We start from the raw sequence: 20,263 nt of genomic DNA on the forward strand, positions 1-20,263 counted from the left end.
ACCCGGCTATAAAAGGTTATAAAGCCACGTCTAAAGCTGCCAGATAACATTCTGGTGATCCCCGAGACTTTTGGGAAAATACTCTGTGGACTGATGAGACAAAAGCATGAATTTTGCTGTTTGCCAAAAAATACTCGTAAATACTCTAGGAATTACAAGTAAGCTTACAGTCTGAGAGCAAAGAGCTCTAACGGGGTGGCACGGTTAGATACGGCCTGATTATTCAAGACCTTGTATGTGGGAAGCCAATACAGGAGAAATCTGCTCTCTCTTTCTAGTCCCTGTCAGGACTCTTGCTGCAGCATTTTGGATTAACTGAAGGCTTTTCAGGGAGGTTTTAGGACTTCCTGATAGTATAAATGCACAAACTAGTTTTTTAACATCACTCTGAGACAGGAAGTTTCTAATTTTACATGTTACAAGAAAAATGTTTTTATTTCTTTCAGTGCCACTCCCTATATAGGTTTGGACTTTCCCCTTGATAATAAACACGTTCATTTAGAAACTACATTTAGTGTTTACTTGTGTTAGCATTGTCTAATATTTAAATTTGTCTGATTATCTGAAACATTTAAGTGTGACAAACATACAAAAAAAATAGGAAATCAGAAAGGGAGCGCACACTTTTTACACCAATGTAACTTAACACAGCTAATTACTAGTGCTGTCAGCGTTACTCTCGTTAAAATGACGTTAATGCCATAACCGCATTAACGCGGCAAATCTCCGTTAGCGAGTCGCCCCGTGCGTGGGGCTGCATGCTGTCAACGCGTTAGTGTGGTTAGCTTGTTAATGCGGTTATGGCGTTAAGATCTTTTTAACGAGAGTAACGCTGACAGCACTAGTGATTAGCTGTCAAGTGTCAGTGTAGCACTTAACTACACCATGCCTCTGTGGACTGTGGTGGTGGTTTTTTGGTTTCATTAATATCAGTTTAGGGTTCTTTTTCAGCAGAGATAACTGATAAAATGAGAATTATGAAAACCTCAACTTGAATGATCAGATTGTTCACATTTAAACTTTGGAAATATGTGCAAATTGGCTAATATGTAGATATTATTAAAATCCTATTTCTGAAAACCTAATATCCCATAATATTCTTAACTCTTTAGTCCTTGAAAGCCATCCATCCATTTGCTTCCGCGTATCCCTTTTAGGGTCGTGGGGGGGCTGGAGCATATCCCAGCGGTCTTAGGGAGAGGCGGGGCACACCCTGGACAGGTCGCCAGTCTGTCACAGGGCTAACACAATGACACAAACAACCAATCACATTCACATTCACACCTATGGGCAATTACCGTATTTTCACAACCATAAGGCGCACTTAAAAGTCTTAGATTTTCTTCAAAAAGTACGGTGCGCCCTATAGCGCAGTGCGCCCTGTGTGTTGTAAGGAGGACGTAGTAGAGAACACCATGAGAACGCTAAAGGGTGAAGTGTGGGCGTTGATCGTATATACAGTGGGGCAAAAAAGTATTTAGTCAGCCACCGATTGTGCAAGTTCCCCCACTTAAAATGATGACAGAGGTCAGTAATTTGCACCAGAGGTACACTTCAACTGTGAGAGACAGAATGTGAAAAAAAATCCATGAATCCACATGGTAGGATTTGTAAAGAATTTATTCGTAAATCAGGGTGGAAAATAAGTATTTGGTCACCTCAAACAAGGAAAATCTCTGGCTCTCACAGACCTGTAACGTCTTCTGTAAGAAGCTTTTCTGTCCCCCACTCGTTACCTGTATGAATGGCACCTGTTTGAACTCATCATCTGTATAAAAGACACCTGTCCACAGCCTCAAACAGTCAGACTCCAAACTCCGCCATGGCCAAGACCAAAGAGCTTTCGAAGGACACCAGGAAAAGTATTGTAGACCTGCACCAGACTGGGAAGAGTGAATCTACAATAGGCAAGCAGCTTGGTGTGAAAAAATCAACTGTGGGAGCAATCATCAGAAAATGGAAGACATACAAGACCACTGATAATCTCCCTCGATCTGGGGCTCCACGCAAGATCTCATCCCGTGGGGTCAAAATGATCATGAGAACGGTGAGCAAAGATCCCAGAACCACACGGGGGGACCTGGTGAATGACCTGCAGAGAGCTGGGACCAAAGTAACAAAGGTCACCATCAGTAACACACTACAACGGCAGGGAATCAAATCCCGCAGTGCCAGACGTGTTCCGCTGCTGAAGCCAGTGCATGTCCAGGCCCGTCTGAAGTTTGCCAGAGAGCACATGGATGATACAGCAGAGGATTGGGAGAATGTCATGTGGTCAGATGAAACCAAAGTAGAACTTTTTGGTATAAACTCAACTCGTCGTGTTTGGAGGAAGAAGAATACTGAGTTGCATCCCAAGAACACCATACCTACTGTGAAGCATGGGGGTGGAAACATCATGCTATGGGGCTGTTTTTCTGCCAAGGGGACAGGACGACTGATCCGTGTTAAGGACAGAATGAATGGGGCCATGTATCGTGAGATTTTGAGCCAAAACCTCCTTCCATCAGTGAGAACTTTGAAGATGAAACGAGGCTGGGTCTTCCAACATGACAATGATCCAAAACACACCGCCCGGGCAACAAAGGAGTGGCTCCGTAAGAAGCATTTGAAAGTCCTGGAGTGGCCTAGCCAGTCTCCAGACCTCAACCCCATAGAAAATCTGTGGCGGGAGTTGAAAGTCCGTGTTGCTCGGCGACAGCCCCAAAACATCACTGCTCTCGAGAAGATCTGCATGGAGGAATGGGCCAAAATACCAGCTACTGTGTGTGCAAACCTGGTAAAGACCTATAGTAAACGTTTGACCTCTGTTATTGCCAACAAAGGTTATGTTACAAAGTATTGAGTTGTATTTTTGTTATTGACCAAATACTTATTTTCCACCCTGATTTACGAATAAATTCTTTACAAATCCTACCATGTGGATTCATGGATTTTTGTTTTTTTCACATTCTGTCTCTCACAGTTGAAGTGTACCTCTGGTGCAAATTACTGACCTCTGTCATCATTTTAGAGTGGGGGAACTTGCACAATCGGTGGCTGACTAAATACTTTTTTGCCCCACTGTATATACGCACAATACCTGTATAAAAGACAGGTATGTGCATTATGTAGGACATCGTTGTTTTAACAACCCTGAAGAATGGCAAAGAGACACGCTTATGAAGCACAGTTTAAACTGAAGGCCATCAGCTACCGGAGGAACATGGAAACTCTCTTTTTTGTTTGTGAACAGGTGTGGCGATAATCAGGCCTGGGTGTGGCTGGGAAACTGAACTCGATTACATGCGATACACCACAGTTACTTGATGTTGTAATTTGTGTTTACTTGTGTTATCTTTGTCTAATATTTAAATTTGTTTGATCATCTGAAACATTTCAATATGACAAACATCATGAAAACACGTTTTCACAGTTTTTCGCTGGGAACATTTTTTGGATTACAGGCTTTATGTTTCGGTGTTCATATTATTATATTACAGGTTATTTTAGACTTTTCCCCACTCAGGAGAGACTCATTATAGAAGAAAAAAAAATCCTAAATACGGTAGTCAAAGTTAATCACTGCATGAAATCCTAACCTGATACTGTTACATTTCATTGCATTCAATCTTATAGGTTTTGCCTAGGAAAATGCCAAGTCTATTAATTTTGCATGTTTTTTGTGTGTGTTTGTGCGTGCACGCTCACCGGGCTGCGAGGTATCCATCTGTCCCCTCTTGGCTCGCAGGCAGTACTCCCAGCGGACGTCCGGGTCCTGGACGAACCGTGCTATGTGGCTGAAGAGCTGGCTGAAGCTCATGCTGGTGGCGTGGTACACTGTGTAGTAGAGCAGAGCCGCGCGCCACAGGTAGGGCTGTTTCCGTAGCAGCACACTGTGCAGGCTGGCCAGGCCCTCCTCTGTGGGATTAGCTGGTTTAAGTCCAAACTGCTTCCTGCCTTCGGCGGTGGCCCATGGCTGCACGCTGTTGTTCACACCTCGCAGATAATGTGTGCCTGAGAGGAAGGAAAGCGGCTGCAGTCACTTTGCTGCCCCTCCATGCTGTCTGCACATGCTTCACGCTGTAGTTTGATAAAACACATATCTAAAAACCACTCTGTCAGATGTACCACTGTGGTTTGACCCAAATGCTATCAGCATGCTAACTGGCATACAGTAACAGTGATTTTTTTAGCCCAGGGCTGATGAGGGCATTACACTGAACTCTCCCGCAGATTAATTTGTAATCTGGCAAAAATCTGGTTCTTTCAGGAATCAGCACGAAGGTGCAGACCGGTGAGAAGAACAGATTCTCATAACAGCAGGAAATCTCTGAACAGACATGGGTGGGTTTGGAGCAGGCACACTGTAACTCCTAATATCACAGGCTCCATCAATTCAAACTTTATTTGACATAGAGAACATACAACTTTATTAACAATCAGATCCTCAGCAGTCTGCTGCAGTGCTATGTGCACACTTGTATACATATACAGGGTGGGCTATTTATATGGATACTAGAGCAGGGCGATATGGCCAAAAATATTTATCACGATATATATTTGAAAATTTGCGATAACGATATAACTGACGATATAATTGATGCGAGACAAAATACAACTCCACAACATTACTAGCGCAAAAAGACAACCTTCCATTTATTTTCACTTAAACAAGAAGCTGGTTTTTATGTACATTAAAGCTTTATAAAAATGTAACAGTGCAAATGCAAATTCCTTGCTGAAAGTTTAACCAAAAGGCATTTCCAGTAGAAATGGGCTGACATATCCTGAGCATAACCATGTATAATATCCACTGAAGTTAAAAAGAGGTGCTTTGCAACATTAAACTGCAGTGTGCAGTACGTATTTTTCGGACCATAAGGTGCACGGGATTATAAGGCACATTAAGCGAAACAAAGCAGTCAGATAAATCAAACTTTATTAAACTCATTCTTCTTGCTTCCTCCACTTCTGTACCATTGATTCATTAATGTTGAATTCTCTGGCAGCTGCTCTATTCCCATGTTGTTGCAGTATATTAATGACTAACCTCGTATTGTGGATGGATTATCTCAGTTGTTCTCCTGACTGAAGTTTGGTCCGTTTACAGCATCCTGCCATGCGATTGCATTTGTCTCTAACCATGAGAACCTTCACGTTAACTTTTATAAGTGGAAAAGTGTTAGTGTTCGTCCTCCAGCTTCACTGTTTATGTTATGCTAACATAGCTGTGTCGCTAGCGATCACGTAGCACATCATTATATACCAGCTAGCCCAACTTCAGTAACCCTACAAACGTCACTGCTGTTTAGTTTCCTGTCTTCATTTATGTTGGAAGTGATAGCAGAGCTGTACGTTTGATTTTTTTCAGAAATCTCTCAGTCAGAACATGCTATATCATGCTTAGGTAACTAGCGAAACTAGCGAGCTAACTTCCGCTAGCTTCCTGCTAACTTCTAACTCCGTTAAATGTAATAACTTTTGTTTTCATGGATGCCTGGAAGTTAAACTTTATAGTTACACCTGGTAAAGCAGCAATGCTGATCGTTTTATTAAAGATGAAAGAATTTAGACAGTTTTTAACTCTAAGTGATGCTGCAGTGTTGTTTGACCTGAAGCATACGGAGTTTAGGACCCAGATTACTCCCAGATTTAAGAGCATCTTAGTCCGACAAATACAAACGACGGCCGCTTGCATGTTCTGCAAAAAAATGTGCTTTGTTGTGTATCTGACGGACAAACACCAAACCAGTTCCACATCACTGAAGTTGCACCATTTTTACAAACCAATTCTGGTTCATCTGTTTCACTCAACGATCGGCCATGTGCGTATGAAAACAAAGGCACTGCGCATGCGCGTTTTACTCCCATTCTATCGCGATATTTCATTTTCCTATCGTTGCCTAACATTATACCGGTATTATCGTGAACGGTATAATATGGCCCAGCCCTAATGGATACACCGTAATAACATGGGAATGGTTGGTGATATTAAAGTCCTGTTTGTGGCACATTAGTATATGTGAGGGGGCAAACTCCTCAAGATGGGTGGTGACCATGGTGGCCATTTAGAAGTCGGCCATCTTGGATACAACTTTTGTTTTTTCAATAGGAAGAGGGCCATGTGACACATCAAACTTATTGGTAATGTCACAAGAAAAACAATGGTGTGCTTGGTTTCAACGTAACTTTATTCTTTCATGAGTTATTTACAAGTTTCTCTTTGTTCACAGCCATTGACATGTCGAAGAGGTTAACACGTGAGGAGCGGATCGAAATTGTGTTGATATCTGGTGAACGCAGTAACCGGGTCATTGCAGCAGATTTCAATGCAAGACACCCTACGAGACCACCCATCTCCCATGCTACAGTTAGCAAACTGCTTGCTAAGTTTCGTGAAACTGGTTCAGTGTTGGATTTGCCAAAATGTGGACGCAAGAAAACTGTCGCACAGAATTTGCAGAATGGGCAAAACAAAAATTGGAACAGGACCCTCAGTTCACGCAGAAGATTTTGTTCAGTGATGAGGCAAACTTTTATGTGAATGGTGAAGTTAACAAACAAAACCACCGCTATTGGTCTGACACTAACCCACATTGGATGGATCCCTCCAAGACTGTTGGAACAACAAAAGTGATGGTTTGGTGTGGTATATGGGGTAACAACGATAGTGGGTCCATTCTTCATCAATGGAAACCTCAAGGCCACTGGATATTTAGCAACTGACTGCTGATTCAACCACAGACATTTATTAAAGTATAGCCAGCATGACACCATTTGTCAGTTTGTTGTCTACCATTCTGACACCGCCAGGCTAACTGTATGAAAACGCAGCCCCGTGCTGTTGTCATGAAGTTGAAAATTTGTTATAAACACCAAAATATAGATTGGTGTACACATGTTTAATTCTGCTGTAAGGCTGGGTATTTTAACACAGGAGTCTTTAAGGACCGACTCACTTTCGTGGCTAGGCTCTGGTGGCAGTTTCTGACACGTTAGAACAGTCTTCATTTTTCTGCTCTGGGAGCTGCAACTCAAGCTCAATCAAATCATTTGACTAGAGCTTATAATAAACCAGCGGTACCCAACCTTTTTTGTGCCACGGACCGGTGTGGCGGATAAATACAGCAAAATAAAATGATACGACCGAGACAAAAACTGGTAGTTTGTACATATAATAATAAACGTGAATTCACTGTGTAAATGTGTAACTTTATTAGCAGCGTCCTCCTGACAACAACACTGAGAGTAACATCCTCCTCTCTGCCCCTTAATGCTCTCCGGTCGCTATGGTAACGCATAAATATTTCTTTCAAAATAAGATGCACAGCTACAACACGGGAAAGACCCGGGAAAACTGAGTTAACGATGAAAACCATGAAAAGTTTGAAAACCATAAATTTCACACCCGAGCCTCAACTCTCGCGGACCGGTACCAAACGACTCAGAGACCCGGTACTGTTCCATGGCTCGGGATTTGGGGACCACTGTTATAAACCATAAATGATGTCAGCCATATTAACAATAACAATAATAATAATCAATTACCTCTTTGTGTCACAACTGCTATGGGGAATAGAAACCATGTGGAAAGACTCCTACCAAGCTTACGTATTATTATCTGCTTACCGATCTCATGTCTCAGCATTCCCTCCAGCCAGTGCTGTCGAGCCCCAGATAGGTTAATGGTCAGAGTAGGACGACAGCTTTCCACCACCATCACAGCCTGAGACAGCAGCTCTTCAGATAGACGCACAACAACCTGGAGACACAAACACGCACACAAAATCATCAGATTTTGCTCATCGGCTGCTTTGTGGAAAGTCATTCAGCTAAATCAGTCACAGGGTTCAAGTAATCCTGTAGATGTAGGTTTACTGTTAGCTTGTCACTTCTGCAGCTGTTCTGTCACATTACTGTCTCACCAAAAACACTTCTGGGGGGGGTTGTTTGCTTTTTCAGCATTTTCAGCATTCAGCCAATGGACACAATATAGTCTTTCCTGCAGAGATATACTGAAATCTGGCTACTGCACTCACCTCCCCCACACAGCCCTCTTTCTGCAGGTATTTGCGCACAGCAGCCCACACCTGACTTTTAGGCAGAACGCTGCCACCAGTCACCTCCTCAAAGTTCTCATAGGAGCCAAACTTCCTCAGGACGCACTCCATGATCCCAACTGCCTGCAGTTAAACACATCATCATCATTATCATCATCCTCATGATCTCATGAGCTCAGAGCTGACTGTTAGACTGGTTGAATGTGACACACCTGTTCAAGAAAGAGACCCGAGCCTTCTCTGTACTTGTCCAGCACGCTCCTGGGCTCAGGCTGCGCATACTCAAACTGAGGCTCATACTTGTAGTCAGACTGGAAGAAAGCCTGCTTCTCCTGCTCCAAGTTTAGAGGTCTGAGGGCAACGAGCAGGCAGGGCCTGGTGGCTGTAGGGAGTGTTGAACCACCCACTCCTTTAGCAATATGCGGGAGGGAGGTGGCTGGTCGCATTTGCCCCTTACTGCCCCGCAGCCCCAGGGAGTAGTTCACAGAGCAGGTGCTTTCACTACGGCGCATCCAGCCACTCACTCCCAGGCTGGGGCTGGTCAGGCTACGAGCCGGGGGGGAGGGGGCAGCCGTACCACTGCGCCAAGGAGGCTGTAGGATCCTCCGGTCCACCATCTGCTCCTGAGACCCTCTCATGCGCTGGGATGTCACCTCCAGGCTGAGGGGCCTCCGGAGTGGCGTTCTGGATGCAGTCCCGCATTTTGATGATGATGATGTTGATGATCTTCTCTGTACTACCTGGCTGCTGCAGCTCGTCGGGGCTGCGAGCCCGTTGTGTGACACCATCTCCCTTTTTGTGACGCCGCACCTTTTAACAGCTTTGGGTGGATCTTCTCGAGCGTCTGTTTTCAACAGGTCCCCAGCACTTCTTTCACCCTCGACCCGATCCATGAAGACTGCGCCCAAGTCCAACACCATCACCACAGCAGCTGCTCCTCAGGCTGCACCTCGCTCAGCCCCGCGCTGCTTTAACAATAGCAAGATTAATGCACACCACTCATTTTATTAGACTTATTATTCTTATTATAGACAAGCATATAATAAAGCCTATATACGGACATATAAATCCATATATATGAAAAAATAATATTTGGAAACATGAAATGAAATAACATAAATTCCCAGTTTTATTACTAAGAGCCAATAAACCAACCACTCAAAAATCCCATCATCATATGTATCTAAACTCCTTTAAAACAAATGTAATGAAGGTTTCCAGCTTCTTCATTGAGACTGATAAATGTGTGAGTGTACCACTATGTGTTCATGTTGCTGGGTGTGAAAGGACAGGAAAATGGGGCTGTGAGAGTTGATCCAATGAGTGGCAGCAGATGATATCCGTGCACACACAAAAAATAAAAACAGAAAACGGCAGCGCTCAGCTCCTGCGACAATAAAACTTGTGATAAGCAGTTTAGAGCTTCTCCGTGGAGTTAGCTGCCATTAGAGTTTTACAGTAACGTTTCTTATTGGAGGAAGACAAATACAAAAAATCAGTTCCCTGCAAGCCTTTAACTACCCAAACAAATAAAAAGAAGTCAAACACTAACCAAGCGGCGAGACTTCTGCGGAGGATGTGCAAATTTTAGCCTTTCCGTCCACTCATCCCGGCGGCAGCTCCACGCAGCCGGAGCGGAGCTCTCTTCAGTCGGTGTGATAACAATAATAAGCGGATAGCGGTTCAGTGAGGAGCGGGGCCTGAGGCGGCTGCCTGGGCCGGCCAGGAAGCGGCGGTTGAGTTGGAAGATTTGACGCGTCACGCAGTGTACGCCGTCCATGACGCTCTCCTGCGTCATTACGTACAAAGCGGAGAGGGACGGGACGGGAACCTGATGGAATCCACTGACAAATTAGCTATAAACTACCTCAACTATGACAACTAAGCACCATTAGCCTTAGCCATGAGCTACATAGTGAAAGCTCTCTTCACACAAATAATAACGGTATTCAGTTTAAAAACAATAACAACGAAGAATAAGTGAAAATACAACAACAAGCAAAAACAAAGCTACTTAATCCATAGACTGTATATGAAAGATGGTGACAGGCACTGTGCCCTCACAAATTAGATAGTAAAGTCCTTCGAAAAGATAATGTAAGGAAAACTGCCACTTTCCAAGACTTCCAGGGGCTCTGTGGAGGTGCAGCTTTTTGTTTTGGACGTTTGCTCCACATTGGATCAGAGGCATCCTAAGATGTTACTCTGAGGAGGAGATTCATCAAGGCACTGAGAGAAAACTAAACTATATGTAATTTTTGACAAGTAAATACTGGAGTTTGTCTATAATCTCCTATATCTAATATATTGGAGGAATTAACACAACAGGAGGATTATATCAATTACTGCTACAGCCACTACTGAATGGATTTAAACACAGCCCAACAGGCCATCCCAAAGCCTTTTAAACAAAGGAAGACTTTTGGAAGCACCTAATTAATTAGATTAAAATCAGAGAAAATATATACTTGTCCTATAAAAAATCAAATGCGACCAAATTTTTCAGTGGTGCGACTAAAAAAAAATATTTGGTTGCACCTGTGCGACCAACTGTTCGGGTAGCAAAAAAAATAAATAAATATGCAACCTTCCCTGTGGTCAACAACAGACACACATTATGCCCCTATCATGGACTAAACCAATCAGAGATAGTAAGAAACAAATGCATGAATGACAATTTCTAATTCGGAGCGCGATGCAATGGAACTCAGCTTAGCAATGTTTCTCAAGTGATAAAAACAGGAGTGGACCAGAGATTTAACATGAGCGTCCAAAGTCAATAGTAACACCAGGTTTACTATTCCCTAAGTTCCCTAAGTAAGGTTACACAAGCTCCAAGACATTAAGAACAGTAACAGACCGAACTAATTTAAATTAAGCAAATATATTACAAAGTTACAAAATGTAAGAAATTGCTTTAATATATACAAATAGCTCAATTATAAATATCCAGAATATTACAGAAATTAAGAGTCCTGGAGTCCTGCAGGTTTTAGATGTCCTGCAGGTTTTAGATGTGTCCTTGGTCCAACACAGCTGATTTAAATGGCTAAATTACCTCCTCAACGCGTCTTGAAGTTCTCCAGAGGCCTGATAATAAAATAATTCAGGTGATTCAGGTTAACCCTGTTAACCCAGGGTGATATCTAGAACCTGCAGGACACTGGCCCTTGAGGAATGGAGTTGCCCACCCCTGCCATAAGGAAAACGGTGGTGTGCTCTGTGCTTATGTGCTTCAGGACAGGTCCCATAACAGTAGAATTATAGACAGTCACTGCTCACCAGACCTAGGGATGGGTATCGAAAACCGGTTCTTGTTGAGAACCGGTTTCCACTGTTTGAATTCCTTGGAATTGTTTGCCATTTTTGCAAATGATTCCCTTATCGATTCCAGTCGCCCCGAATGACGTCACCACGTTGCGGAGCGTCATTTACCTGGCAGGAAACATGGCGGCTCAAACGCTCAAAAGTTTGGTTATACTTTACGAGAACGGATGACAACGGGGCAACTTGCAAAGTAGATATTTCATTTAAGGGAGGAAACACTACGAATATGCAAAAGCATTTTCTCACATAACACGCGATGACCTTAAATGAATGTCGTGTTTTTAATTCCGCTCCGGACTCGTGAATCTCAACCCAGCAGCAGCGGTAACTAACTAACAGTGCATATTATGTTAGCGCGATCTGCCTTATTACAAAACCTGCCATTACTGTGCGTTTAGGTGACCATGATGAGAGAGACAGACAGAGTCTGGCTCAGATGCTGGCAGTTGTCGCTGCAGTCTACCGGTAGCGTCTCCTTTCAGGCCAGGATAGACGAATGTCACCGAGCAGTGACTAAGTTTGTGGTCAAAGGCTTGCACCCATTTGCCACAGCAGATGCCCCCGATTTTCGGTAAGTGAATGTGTTTAATTGTAGGCAGGAACATTATTGGATATTCTTGTGTAATTGCTACTGAATAATTTATGTTATACTTTGTTATTGCTACAGAAGAATATTTATTTTATTATTTTACATTTACAATTTCTTTTCCAGGGGACCCTGTGACACCCCATTGAAGAGCCGTAGGCTGTGGATCTCTTAAGATCTCACTGCTGGGTTTGTAAGGCCATGTTACTCCTAAATTTCTATCTTGTTCAAAGAGAAGATATAAAACCAAGTTCTAAGCTAATCGACCTTAGTGTTCTCCTTTTTTAAAAAGAATCGATAAAGAATCGAATTGTTAAACAGAATCGGAATCGTGAAAATCTTATCAATACCCATCCCTAACCAGACCTAGAGGCCACGTCCATTAGTAAACAGCAGAGAAAGCACCTGGAGGAAGTCCATATTATTGCTGGGGACTCCCCAAATTCCACCAACATGTTCTATCAGGGGGGACAGGACACTGGACCATGTGCAACATCAAACAGACCTACAGAGCAACACCCCTCCCCCACCTGAGACAATATGACCACCTCACCTGCTCCTCATCCCTCCCTACTCTAAGGAAGGAAACAACCCCCTCCAGATGATGCTATCCTCCAGCTACAGGACTGCTTTGATCCGACAGACCGGTCCATCTTTGGTTATCGGACCCGGAGTTAGCAACATCCCCCAAGAACCTGAAGAGTAGAGTCCTGGCCCCTAGCCCTGCCAGTGTAGCAGAAATGATGACGGATGATGATGGCAGCAGCCGTTCTTCTCTGGGTCAGTAGCTTAATGTTGTTCATGTGTAATTTACGTTGAGTAGGCTAACCACGTTATTAAATTAATGCACGTAAGGTGAACTAGCAAACACCGTCATAGTTACATGCGGCTGTCTTCTTGTTTGATGGCAGATACTCCCTTCACCCTGGCCAAAAAGGCTAAAATGACCAAAGAAAAAGTGGATAAAATTCATAGGGCAGTGACAAAATTTATAGTCAAAGATCCCCATCCATTTTCAACGGAGTAGTCACCATCATTCAGGTGAAAAATGTTGTATTACTCTGACATAAAAAAAATAGTATCTTATAGACTGTATAATACTGTAAAAGTTAATATGTTCATAGCTGCTTAGCTTTGTAAGTCTTTTCTAAATTATTGGTGTAAATATGTAAGTAAATGGTAAATGGCCTGTATTTGTATAGCGCTTTTACTAGCCCCCCTAGGGACCCCAAAGCGCTTTACACACCCAGTCATCCACCCATTCACACACACATTCACACACTGGTGGAGGCAAGCTACAGTTGTAGCCACAGCTGCCCTGGGGCAGACTAATGTAGGTGTTGACAGGTAAACTATATTTGAATAAAGTGTGAGCTATATGTTTTTACTTTTTCTTTTTTATCTGGAAGAAAAAAAAATCTAATTCAAATTCAAATGTATTTTCTGTTTATTCAGGGAGATGGGTTATATGTTTTATTTATTTTATATGGAAAAAAGAATTAAATTTCAAGTCAAAAACACTTTCTTTTTATAAATTTAGTTTTTATTTTTTTAATTCAGGGAGATGTCCACTGCCCTTAATCCGAGGTATCAGCCCCCATCCAGGGATGATCTATCCAACACACTTATACCTGCTTGGTATTCCGTGGAGAAAAGCAACCTCATCCAGAATTTGGCACAGGTTAACAAGGTCGCTATCACCTGTGATGGAAGGACCAGTGTTGCTCAGGACCATTTCCTCATAGTCACTGTTCACTACATCTACAAAGGCAAAATGAAGCAGAATGTGCTCAGCACTGAAGCAGTTTATGAGTCACAAACAGGTCCAGTTGTGGCTAAAGAAATAACAAACATTGTGGAGCAATTTCACTTGGGAGGGAAAATAATTGCTGCCACACAATCCTGAGTAAGTAGCACATGCAGTTACATATCAAGAAGTATTGTTATTCATATGACCTTTTTATAGTAATTTAAAATATGTTTGTGTCTATCTGTGCTTTAGATTTGCCAAAGCATAATGTCATTCTTGAAGTTAAGACACGCTGGAATTCTCTCTTCTTGATGGTGGACAGATTTATGGAGCAGTTTGATGCAATCCAGGCAGCTGCTCTGGATCACCGGCTGAGGAAGCCTATGGAGAAGGACAAGTGAGTGAACGACATCAGCATCACTTGTAAGAGCTAAATTACGTCAGTTACCTTTAACATTGTGAATATTTTTCAAGGCAGAGAAGTTTATTAAGTGCATGAAAGTCCTGTACACGTCAACCATGTGTGTGCCAAGTGACAAGTCTCCCACATGCAGCCAAATCATCCCCATCCTGGCCAAGCTGGAGGCACATTTCAGACGATGTGATGAAGACAGTGTTTTCACCTCTTCAATAAAAGAGAAAGTCTGGGGTAGTCTGCAGAAAAGATATCAGGTATTTGCAGACAATGTCAATGCGCATGAAAAATAGGGTTACCTTTTTTCAGTATCAGCTCCTATGTTATATCTTGTTTTACTTAAAGGATGAAAACCTTCAGAAATTTCTGAAGGAGGCCACGATGATGGACCCACGTTTTAAAGGCAGGCTAGATGGTGAGGCAGCTACTGACATCTGGGACAGGTTGGAGAAAGCAGCAGTTGCAAATGCCACAGCAGCAGTTGCACAGTATTTTCACTGCATGTGTACAATCTTGTCCTTTTGCATCATGACGTAGTTTCTATGTTGAAGGAATGCTCTTTTACTATCTGTGTGTCCATAGCCTCCCACCGAGGACCCCAAAGCACACAGCGAGGTGGATGATGCAGACATGGACAAGCCAGAAAAATATGTAATTTCAGAGTTTTTCTAACACAACCACTACCACTACATTCTAAAATTGATCTTTATTTATTTTGCAAACCTCACACTTCTTTTTTAGTTTTTCAGCTAAGAAAGGTCCAGAAACAGGACAGAGTTTCAACAGGCTGCTTCTCAAGCGGGTAGAGTCCCCTCGATCACAGAGCAGGTACAGAAGGAGCTTGAAATATACAATGCACTGCCAGGAATTCCCTCTGGACAAGACCCTGTGGCCTGGTGGTGGAGTAAGAGGGACACACTACCCAAATTATCTGACCTATCAGAAAAATACTTGTGTGTCCCAGCCTCAACGCCTTCTGAACGAGTTTTCTCTTGTGCTGGGCATGCCATCAGCCAAGAGCGATGCCGCTCCAGAGGAGTCTAATACGATTACCTTTTTGCAAAAAAACAGCTAAACATGAGAGGTTTTTGGACAAAGTTTGTGTTTTTTCCATTGTTTAAGCACTGCTTCCAGCCAAGAGTGATACCATCTATGCCCTATAGCTGCAGAAAAGGCTAACATTGTTAACTTTTTACAAAAAAAACAGCTAAACATGAGAGATTTTAGGATAAAGTTTGTGTTTCCCATTGTTAAAGCACCGGTTCCAACCAAAGGAGGTATGTTGCATCAACAGAAAAGGCTAACTTGGTTATCGTGTTGCAGAAATAAAGAGACTGCTAAAAATAAAAACATAAGAGGTTTTTGGACAAAGTTTGTGTTCTCCATTCTTTAAGCACCGGTTCGAGCACCGTTTAAGCACCGGCACCAGTTCTAAAGTACCGGTTTGACACCGGTATCAGATAAAACCTAAACGATACCATCCCTAGTTGTGATCTGAGCCCCCCAGGGGAGGTAGAGGTGATGAGTTGTATGCCTCCTTGCTGTTGGCATACAATAAGTCCAATGTTTTATTGTCTCTGGTGTGGCAGGTGACGTAGTGGATGAAGGTGGGGAGAGTGGAGGACAAGGAGATGTGATTAAAGTCCCCAGAGATCAGGAAAAGGGCCTGAGGGTGCTGTGTTTGGAGTCTGCTGGTTACAGTGCGCAGGACCTCACAGGCAGCTGCAGCGTTAGCGTTAGCAGAGGGCGGGACATACACAGCTATCATAATCACGTGTGTAAACTCTCACGGTAGATAGTACGGTCTCATGCTAACTGCTAGCAGCTCAATGTCCTTACAGCATAGCGTCTCTTTGATGGATAAATGCCCAGAGTTACACCATCTATCATTCACAAACACAGCCAGACCCCCTCCTCTCTTCGTACCACTCTCCGTTGTTCTGTCGGCCCGAATCAAATGGAAACCGTCGATGTTTATGTGTGAGTCCGGAGATGGCGCAGTTAGCCACGACTCTGTGAAGCACATCACGCTGCACTCCCTGTAGCTCCTCTGATGTCGGGTTAGAGCTGCGAATTCAGCCACTTTATTGGGGAGAGATCTCACGTTGCCCATAATAACAGATGGAATCGCTGGCTGGTACCTCCTAACCTTACTGCAACGCCCGATCCCAGCCCGAGTGCCACCTCTCTTCCTCCTCACCTTGTGGGGGATGTTGGCTCACTCGGCAGTAGGCAGAACAGCGAAGGCCCCGAGGGCTAACAGCTGATCCCTGCTGTAAACAATGGGAGGTTGGACCTTCACGCACTCTCCGGACACAGATGCCGTAAAAAATGTGATAAAAAGCAAAATTGTCCATTGTGGAGTAGTACAGTCCACAATAGAAAAACAAGAACAAAGGACTCGGTCAGGTTGGAGCCGCTGATACTGGCTGCCAGCTCGGAGCGGCGCTGGAAGTTAATGTCCTTCAAGATGTTTGTGGCCCTGCTGAGACAACGGGAGTTGTAGATGGCAGACAAGGAGGGCAGGGGGCAGCCGATGATTCTTTGTGCTGTGTTCACCACCCTCTGCAGTCTCTTCCGGTCTGCCTTATTAAAATCCCCTGCTATGATGTGGACACCATTAGGGTGGACGCGCTGGTGAAAAGTGATGGCATTTAGCAGCAGAGGGAAAGCTGTGTTTACGTTAGCGTCCGGTGCTATATAGACTGCCGTGATTATTGCAGCACTTAGCTCTCTGGGCAAGAAAAAGTGTCTACACCTCACCATCATGAACTCCAGGTCAGGAGAGTGTTGTTATACCAACCTTCTCGTACATGCATAGCCCTCCCTCCTCTATTCTTCCCGAAGTCACCATTCCTGTCCCATCTGTGTAGTATGTGGCCTGCAAGCTGCAACGTGGCATCTGGGATTTGTGTAGGTAGCCATGTCTCTGTGATGATAAGGACGCAGCAGTCCCAAACATAACGAGCTGCATATCTAATCGTAGCTGTATATCTAAATCGTCTGTCTTGTGTACCATGGACCTGGTGTTTGTAAGTAGTACAACTTTGCTAAGCTACGAAGCCGCACCGCTTGATGGATTTTCGGAGCATTACGGCTATCGTAGGCGGAGCCTCGCGGAGTGATACGTACTGTGCTTCAACATAATATTACCGTATTGTGTGTGTATAACCTCTTTTTAAGTTTTGTGGATATTATACATGGTTATGCTGTCGGCCAGTTTCCACTGGAAATGCCTTTTGGTTAAACTGTCAGCAAGGAATTTGCATTTGCAGTGTTAAATTTTTATATAACTTTAATGCACATAAACAGCTGCTTGTTTAAGTGAAAATACATGATGCGTTTTTGCACTAATAAAGTTGTGGAATTGTAAAGTATTTTGTCTCGTGTCAATTATGTCGTCACTAGACAATATAATCACAAATTTTCAAATGTATATCGTAATAAATATTTTTGGTCATATCGCCCTCCTCTAGCTGCTTCCTCAGCCTAGCCAGTAGTCCAGCCCTGCTGCCTCGCTTTTGTTTCCTCTCTCTTCACCATCTGCGTCGCCTGTTCGACCCGACAACAATCCATGGAGATCCAGTTGGTCTCGCTATCTTGTCCATTTGGGAACTGATGTCCAATATGTCCAGACAACTGTAACGTACAGTAGTGTAGGTAGACGAACGTACAACACACGATAAACACACAAATAGACAAAAATAGCACAAATAGGGAGAGCTGCTGTAAGCTGCTGCATCTGTGCGTGCCACCATTACGCAGACGCTGACCTGAGGGCAGCCTTCTGGAGGTCAATCACCTCCAGATTCACAAACAGCTTCTTCCTCTGGGCCATTCAGAATAAACACTATCCCACCCCTGCCCACCAACCTCACCAATCTGAGCCACGATCTGAGTAAGCCCCATCACTCAGACCACTCTCACACGGACTTCGAGACTTTTCCTTGTATTGCTTACAAGCACTTTGCAACCTGTTCTCCAATGTGTGCCTTTCACTGATAAACACTACTCTGCCTCAGAAAATGTATATATTCCAAATGAAACTGAACAAAGTCAACAAATTTGAAATTTGTTTTCTGTTTTGCTTAAGGTGACACAGTGAACGGGGTTTGTATCTCTATGTGTTTACAACAGGTAGACTTCATGCAAATAACAAGAACACTAACTGTGTTAGCTGGAGAGGAAACGCTAAATAAATCTAGTTGTAGCCACATAATTAACAATCATCACTGACTTTAAGGTTTAAATCTTGTTGATCTTGATTTAAAATAACATTTACAAAGAAAGAAAAGTAAAAAACCTTTTAAATAGGTATCTTACTTCCGTCTGCAGGGTTTTCTCTGATTATTATATCCAACTTGCACAGCTGAAACTATGTCCGTATTCTTATGTGTGTCTATGTGTATGTGTGTGTGTGTGTGTGTACTAGAGATGGACATTTTTTATGTCTGATACAGATACCGATATCATAAATTTGGATATCTGCCGATACCGATATGAATCCGATATAGTGTATTTTTTAATCAATAAAACGGTTTTTTTAATATATTGCTGCATTTTGTGTAAGTTCATACTCAAGTTTAAACCCCCCCACTAAACCCCACTGTGCTTCCACAGGCCCCGCTGGTTTAGAGACTTATTCCCGTTAACGAAGCAAGACGAACAGCAATCGATCAATTTTACTTGCTAGCAAGGGAGGCTGGTCGGAACCAGGCTCTTGGAGCTGAGTGCACCTCACCTGTTTCCTAGCCAACTTCAAATAAACAGCCTTCCTTGCAGCCTTTTTATTGAATACAGTTACAGTTTACACAGGCACCACTAGAGATGGCACGATACCACTTTTTTTATTTCCGATACTGATATCATAAATTTGGATATCTGCCGATACCGATATGAATCTGATATAGTGTATTTTTTATTCAATAAAACTGTTTTTTAATATCTTGCTGCATTTTGTATAAGTTCATGCTCAAGTTTAAATAAACAACAACACTAAAGCTATTCTGTTATATCTGTATGTAAAAAATACACTGCACCCAAAATATTTCATAGTTCAACAATACTGATCAATCTAATAAACTTAAACCTACTCCATCCTCCCTATTCTGGTTTTTATTAATATTAAGCAACCTAACTAATAGGGTTGCAAACTCTCTAGCAAAAAAATAATAATAATAGGGAACCACCCCCCACCCTCCACCTCATGATGCTTAATCGACGTAATCAACTTTAATTTGATGCAGTGTGGAAAAAATGCCCAGAAATAAATTATTTTTCAAGAATAATTAAATAGATTCAACATCTTTCTTCAACAAAATTAAAGACTGCACAGATGGAAAAAGTACTATAGCTTACTAGGGTATATTTGACTTAACAGTTACTATATACAGTAATGGACTTCTATACCTTTTACATGAGATTAAAACTTTGGGTGTAAGATTCAGATAATTATTTAATAAAAGCTAGACATTTTAAATGAGAATAAGAAAGAAACGTATGTCTTTGTGCCCCCTTTTCCTGTTAATGCCCTACCTGCCCCCCTGGCTAAACTTTGCTAGATCCGCCCCTGCACAGTTACCAGCCGTCAGTTACGTAGAAAAGGATCCTGGTGTAGAAAGTAATATTAACCTCCTAGGACCTGGCGTCCACATATGTGGAAATCACATTTTGAGTTATTTAGACCAAAATACTGAATTTTGCTCTACAAGGGCCTGATATCCACTTACAAGGACATTATGCTGCTACTGTTCTGTCAAAAATTTAAACAAATATCTGGCGCTCAATTTTCATAGAAACAAAAATTAGGTTAAAAAAAAAAATCTAAAAATCTGTTTTTACATTCATTGGGCCCCAATATGTCCAAATATCAAACAGAAATTAAAAATGCATGCCGTGGAAGAGTTTGGGTCTTAGGATGTTAAATAAATTCTAACAACAGTGTCACGGTTCTGGGTCAGTTCTACCCAGCATTTCGAGTTCCTTATGCTTTGGTTTATTTTGCATCTTGGAGTGCTTTGGGGTTGTCTGGTGTTTCTTGATTATTTGTGATTTGTTAGTTACTATTTAAATTCTATGTTCTGTTTATTCAGGTTTAAGGAATTGTTGCCTAATGTTTGAGTTGCGTATTATTAGACTTCCAT

General features: G+C 42.6%; 1 protein-coding gene across 2 annotated transcripts in view; it reads right to left on the reverse strand.

Annotated features, from left to right (window-relative positions):
• The window catches only part of LOC102310512 (uncharacterized protein KIAA0895-like), a 44,166-nt gene extending 34,334 nt beyond the window's left edge, over positions 1 to 9,832 (reverse strand). Inside the window, exons 1-5 of one of the 2 annotated variants that reach the window (XM_005943494.3) lie at positions 9,595 to 9,832; positions 8,255 to 9,007; positions 8,022 to 8,165; positions 7,612 to 7,744; positions 3,691 to 3,996 (exon numbers count right to left, since the gene is read on the reverse strand). In XM_005943494.3, the coding sequence (XP_005943556.1) occupies positions 3,691 to 3,996; positions 7,612 to 7,744; positions 8,022 to 8,165; positions 8,255 to 8,962 (1,291 nt within the window). In that variant the 5' untranslated portion in view covers positions 8,963 to 9,007; positions 9,595 to 9,832. Of the gene's footprint in view, positions 1 to 3,690; positions 3,997 to 7,611; positions 7,745 to 8,021; positions 8,166 to 8,254; positions 9,011 to 9,594 lie in introns of both variants that reach the window. The other variant, XM_005943495.3, reaches the window with a different exon arrangement.
• Positions 9,833 to 20,263: the final 10,431 nt, after the last annotated feature.

Source organism: Haplochromis burtoni, unplaced genomic scaffold (assembly GCF_018398535.1).
Source record: "Haplochromis burtoni strain Fernald_Lab_line unplaced genomic scaffold, NCSU_Asbu1 Contig_365, whole genome shotgun sequence".
Lineage (NCBI taxonomy): Eukaryota > Metazoa > Chordata > Actinopteri > Cichliformes > Cichlidae > Haplochromis > Haplochromis burtoni.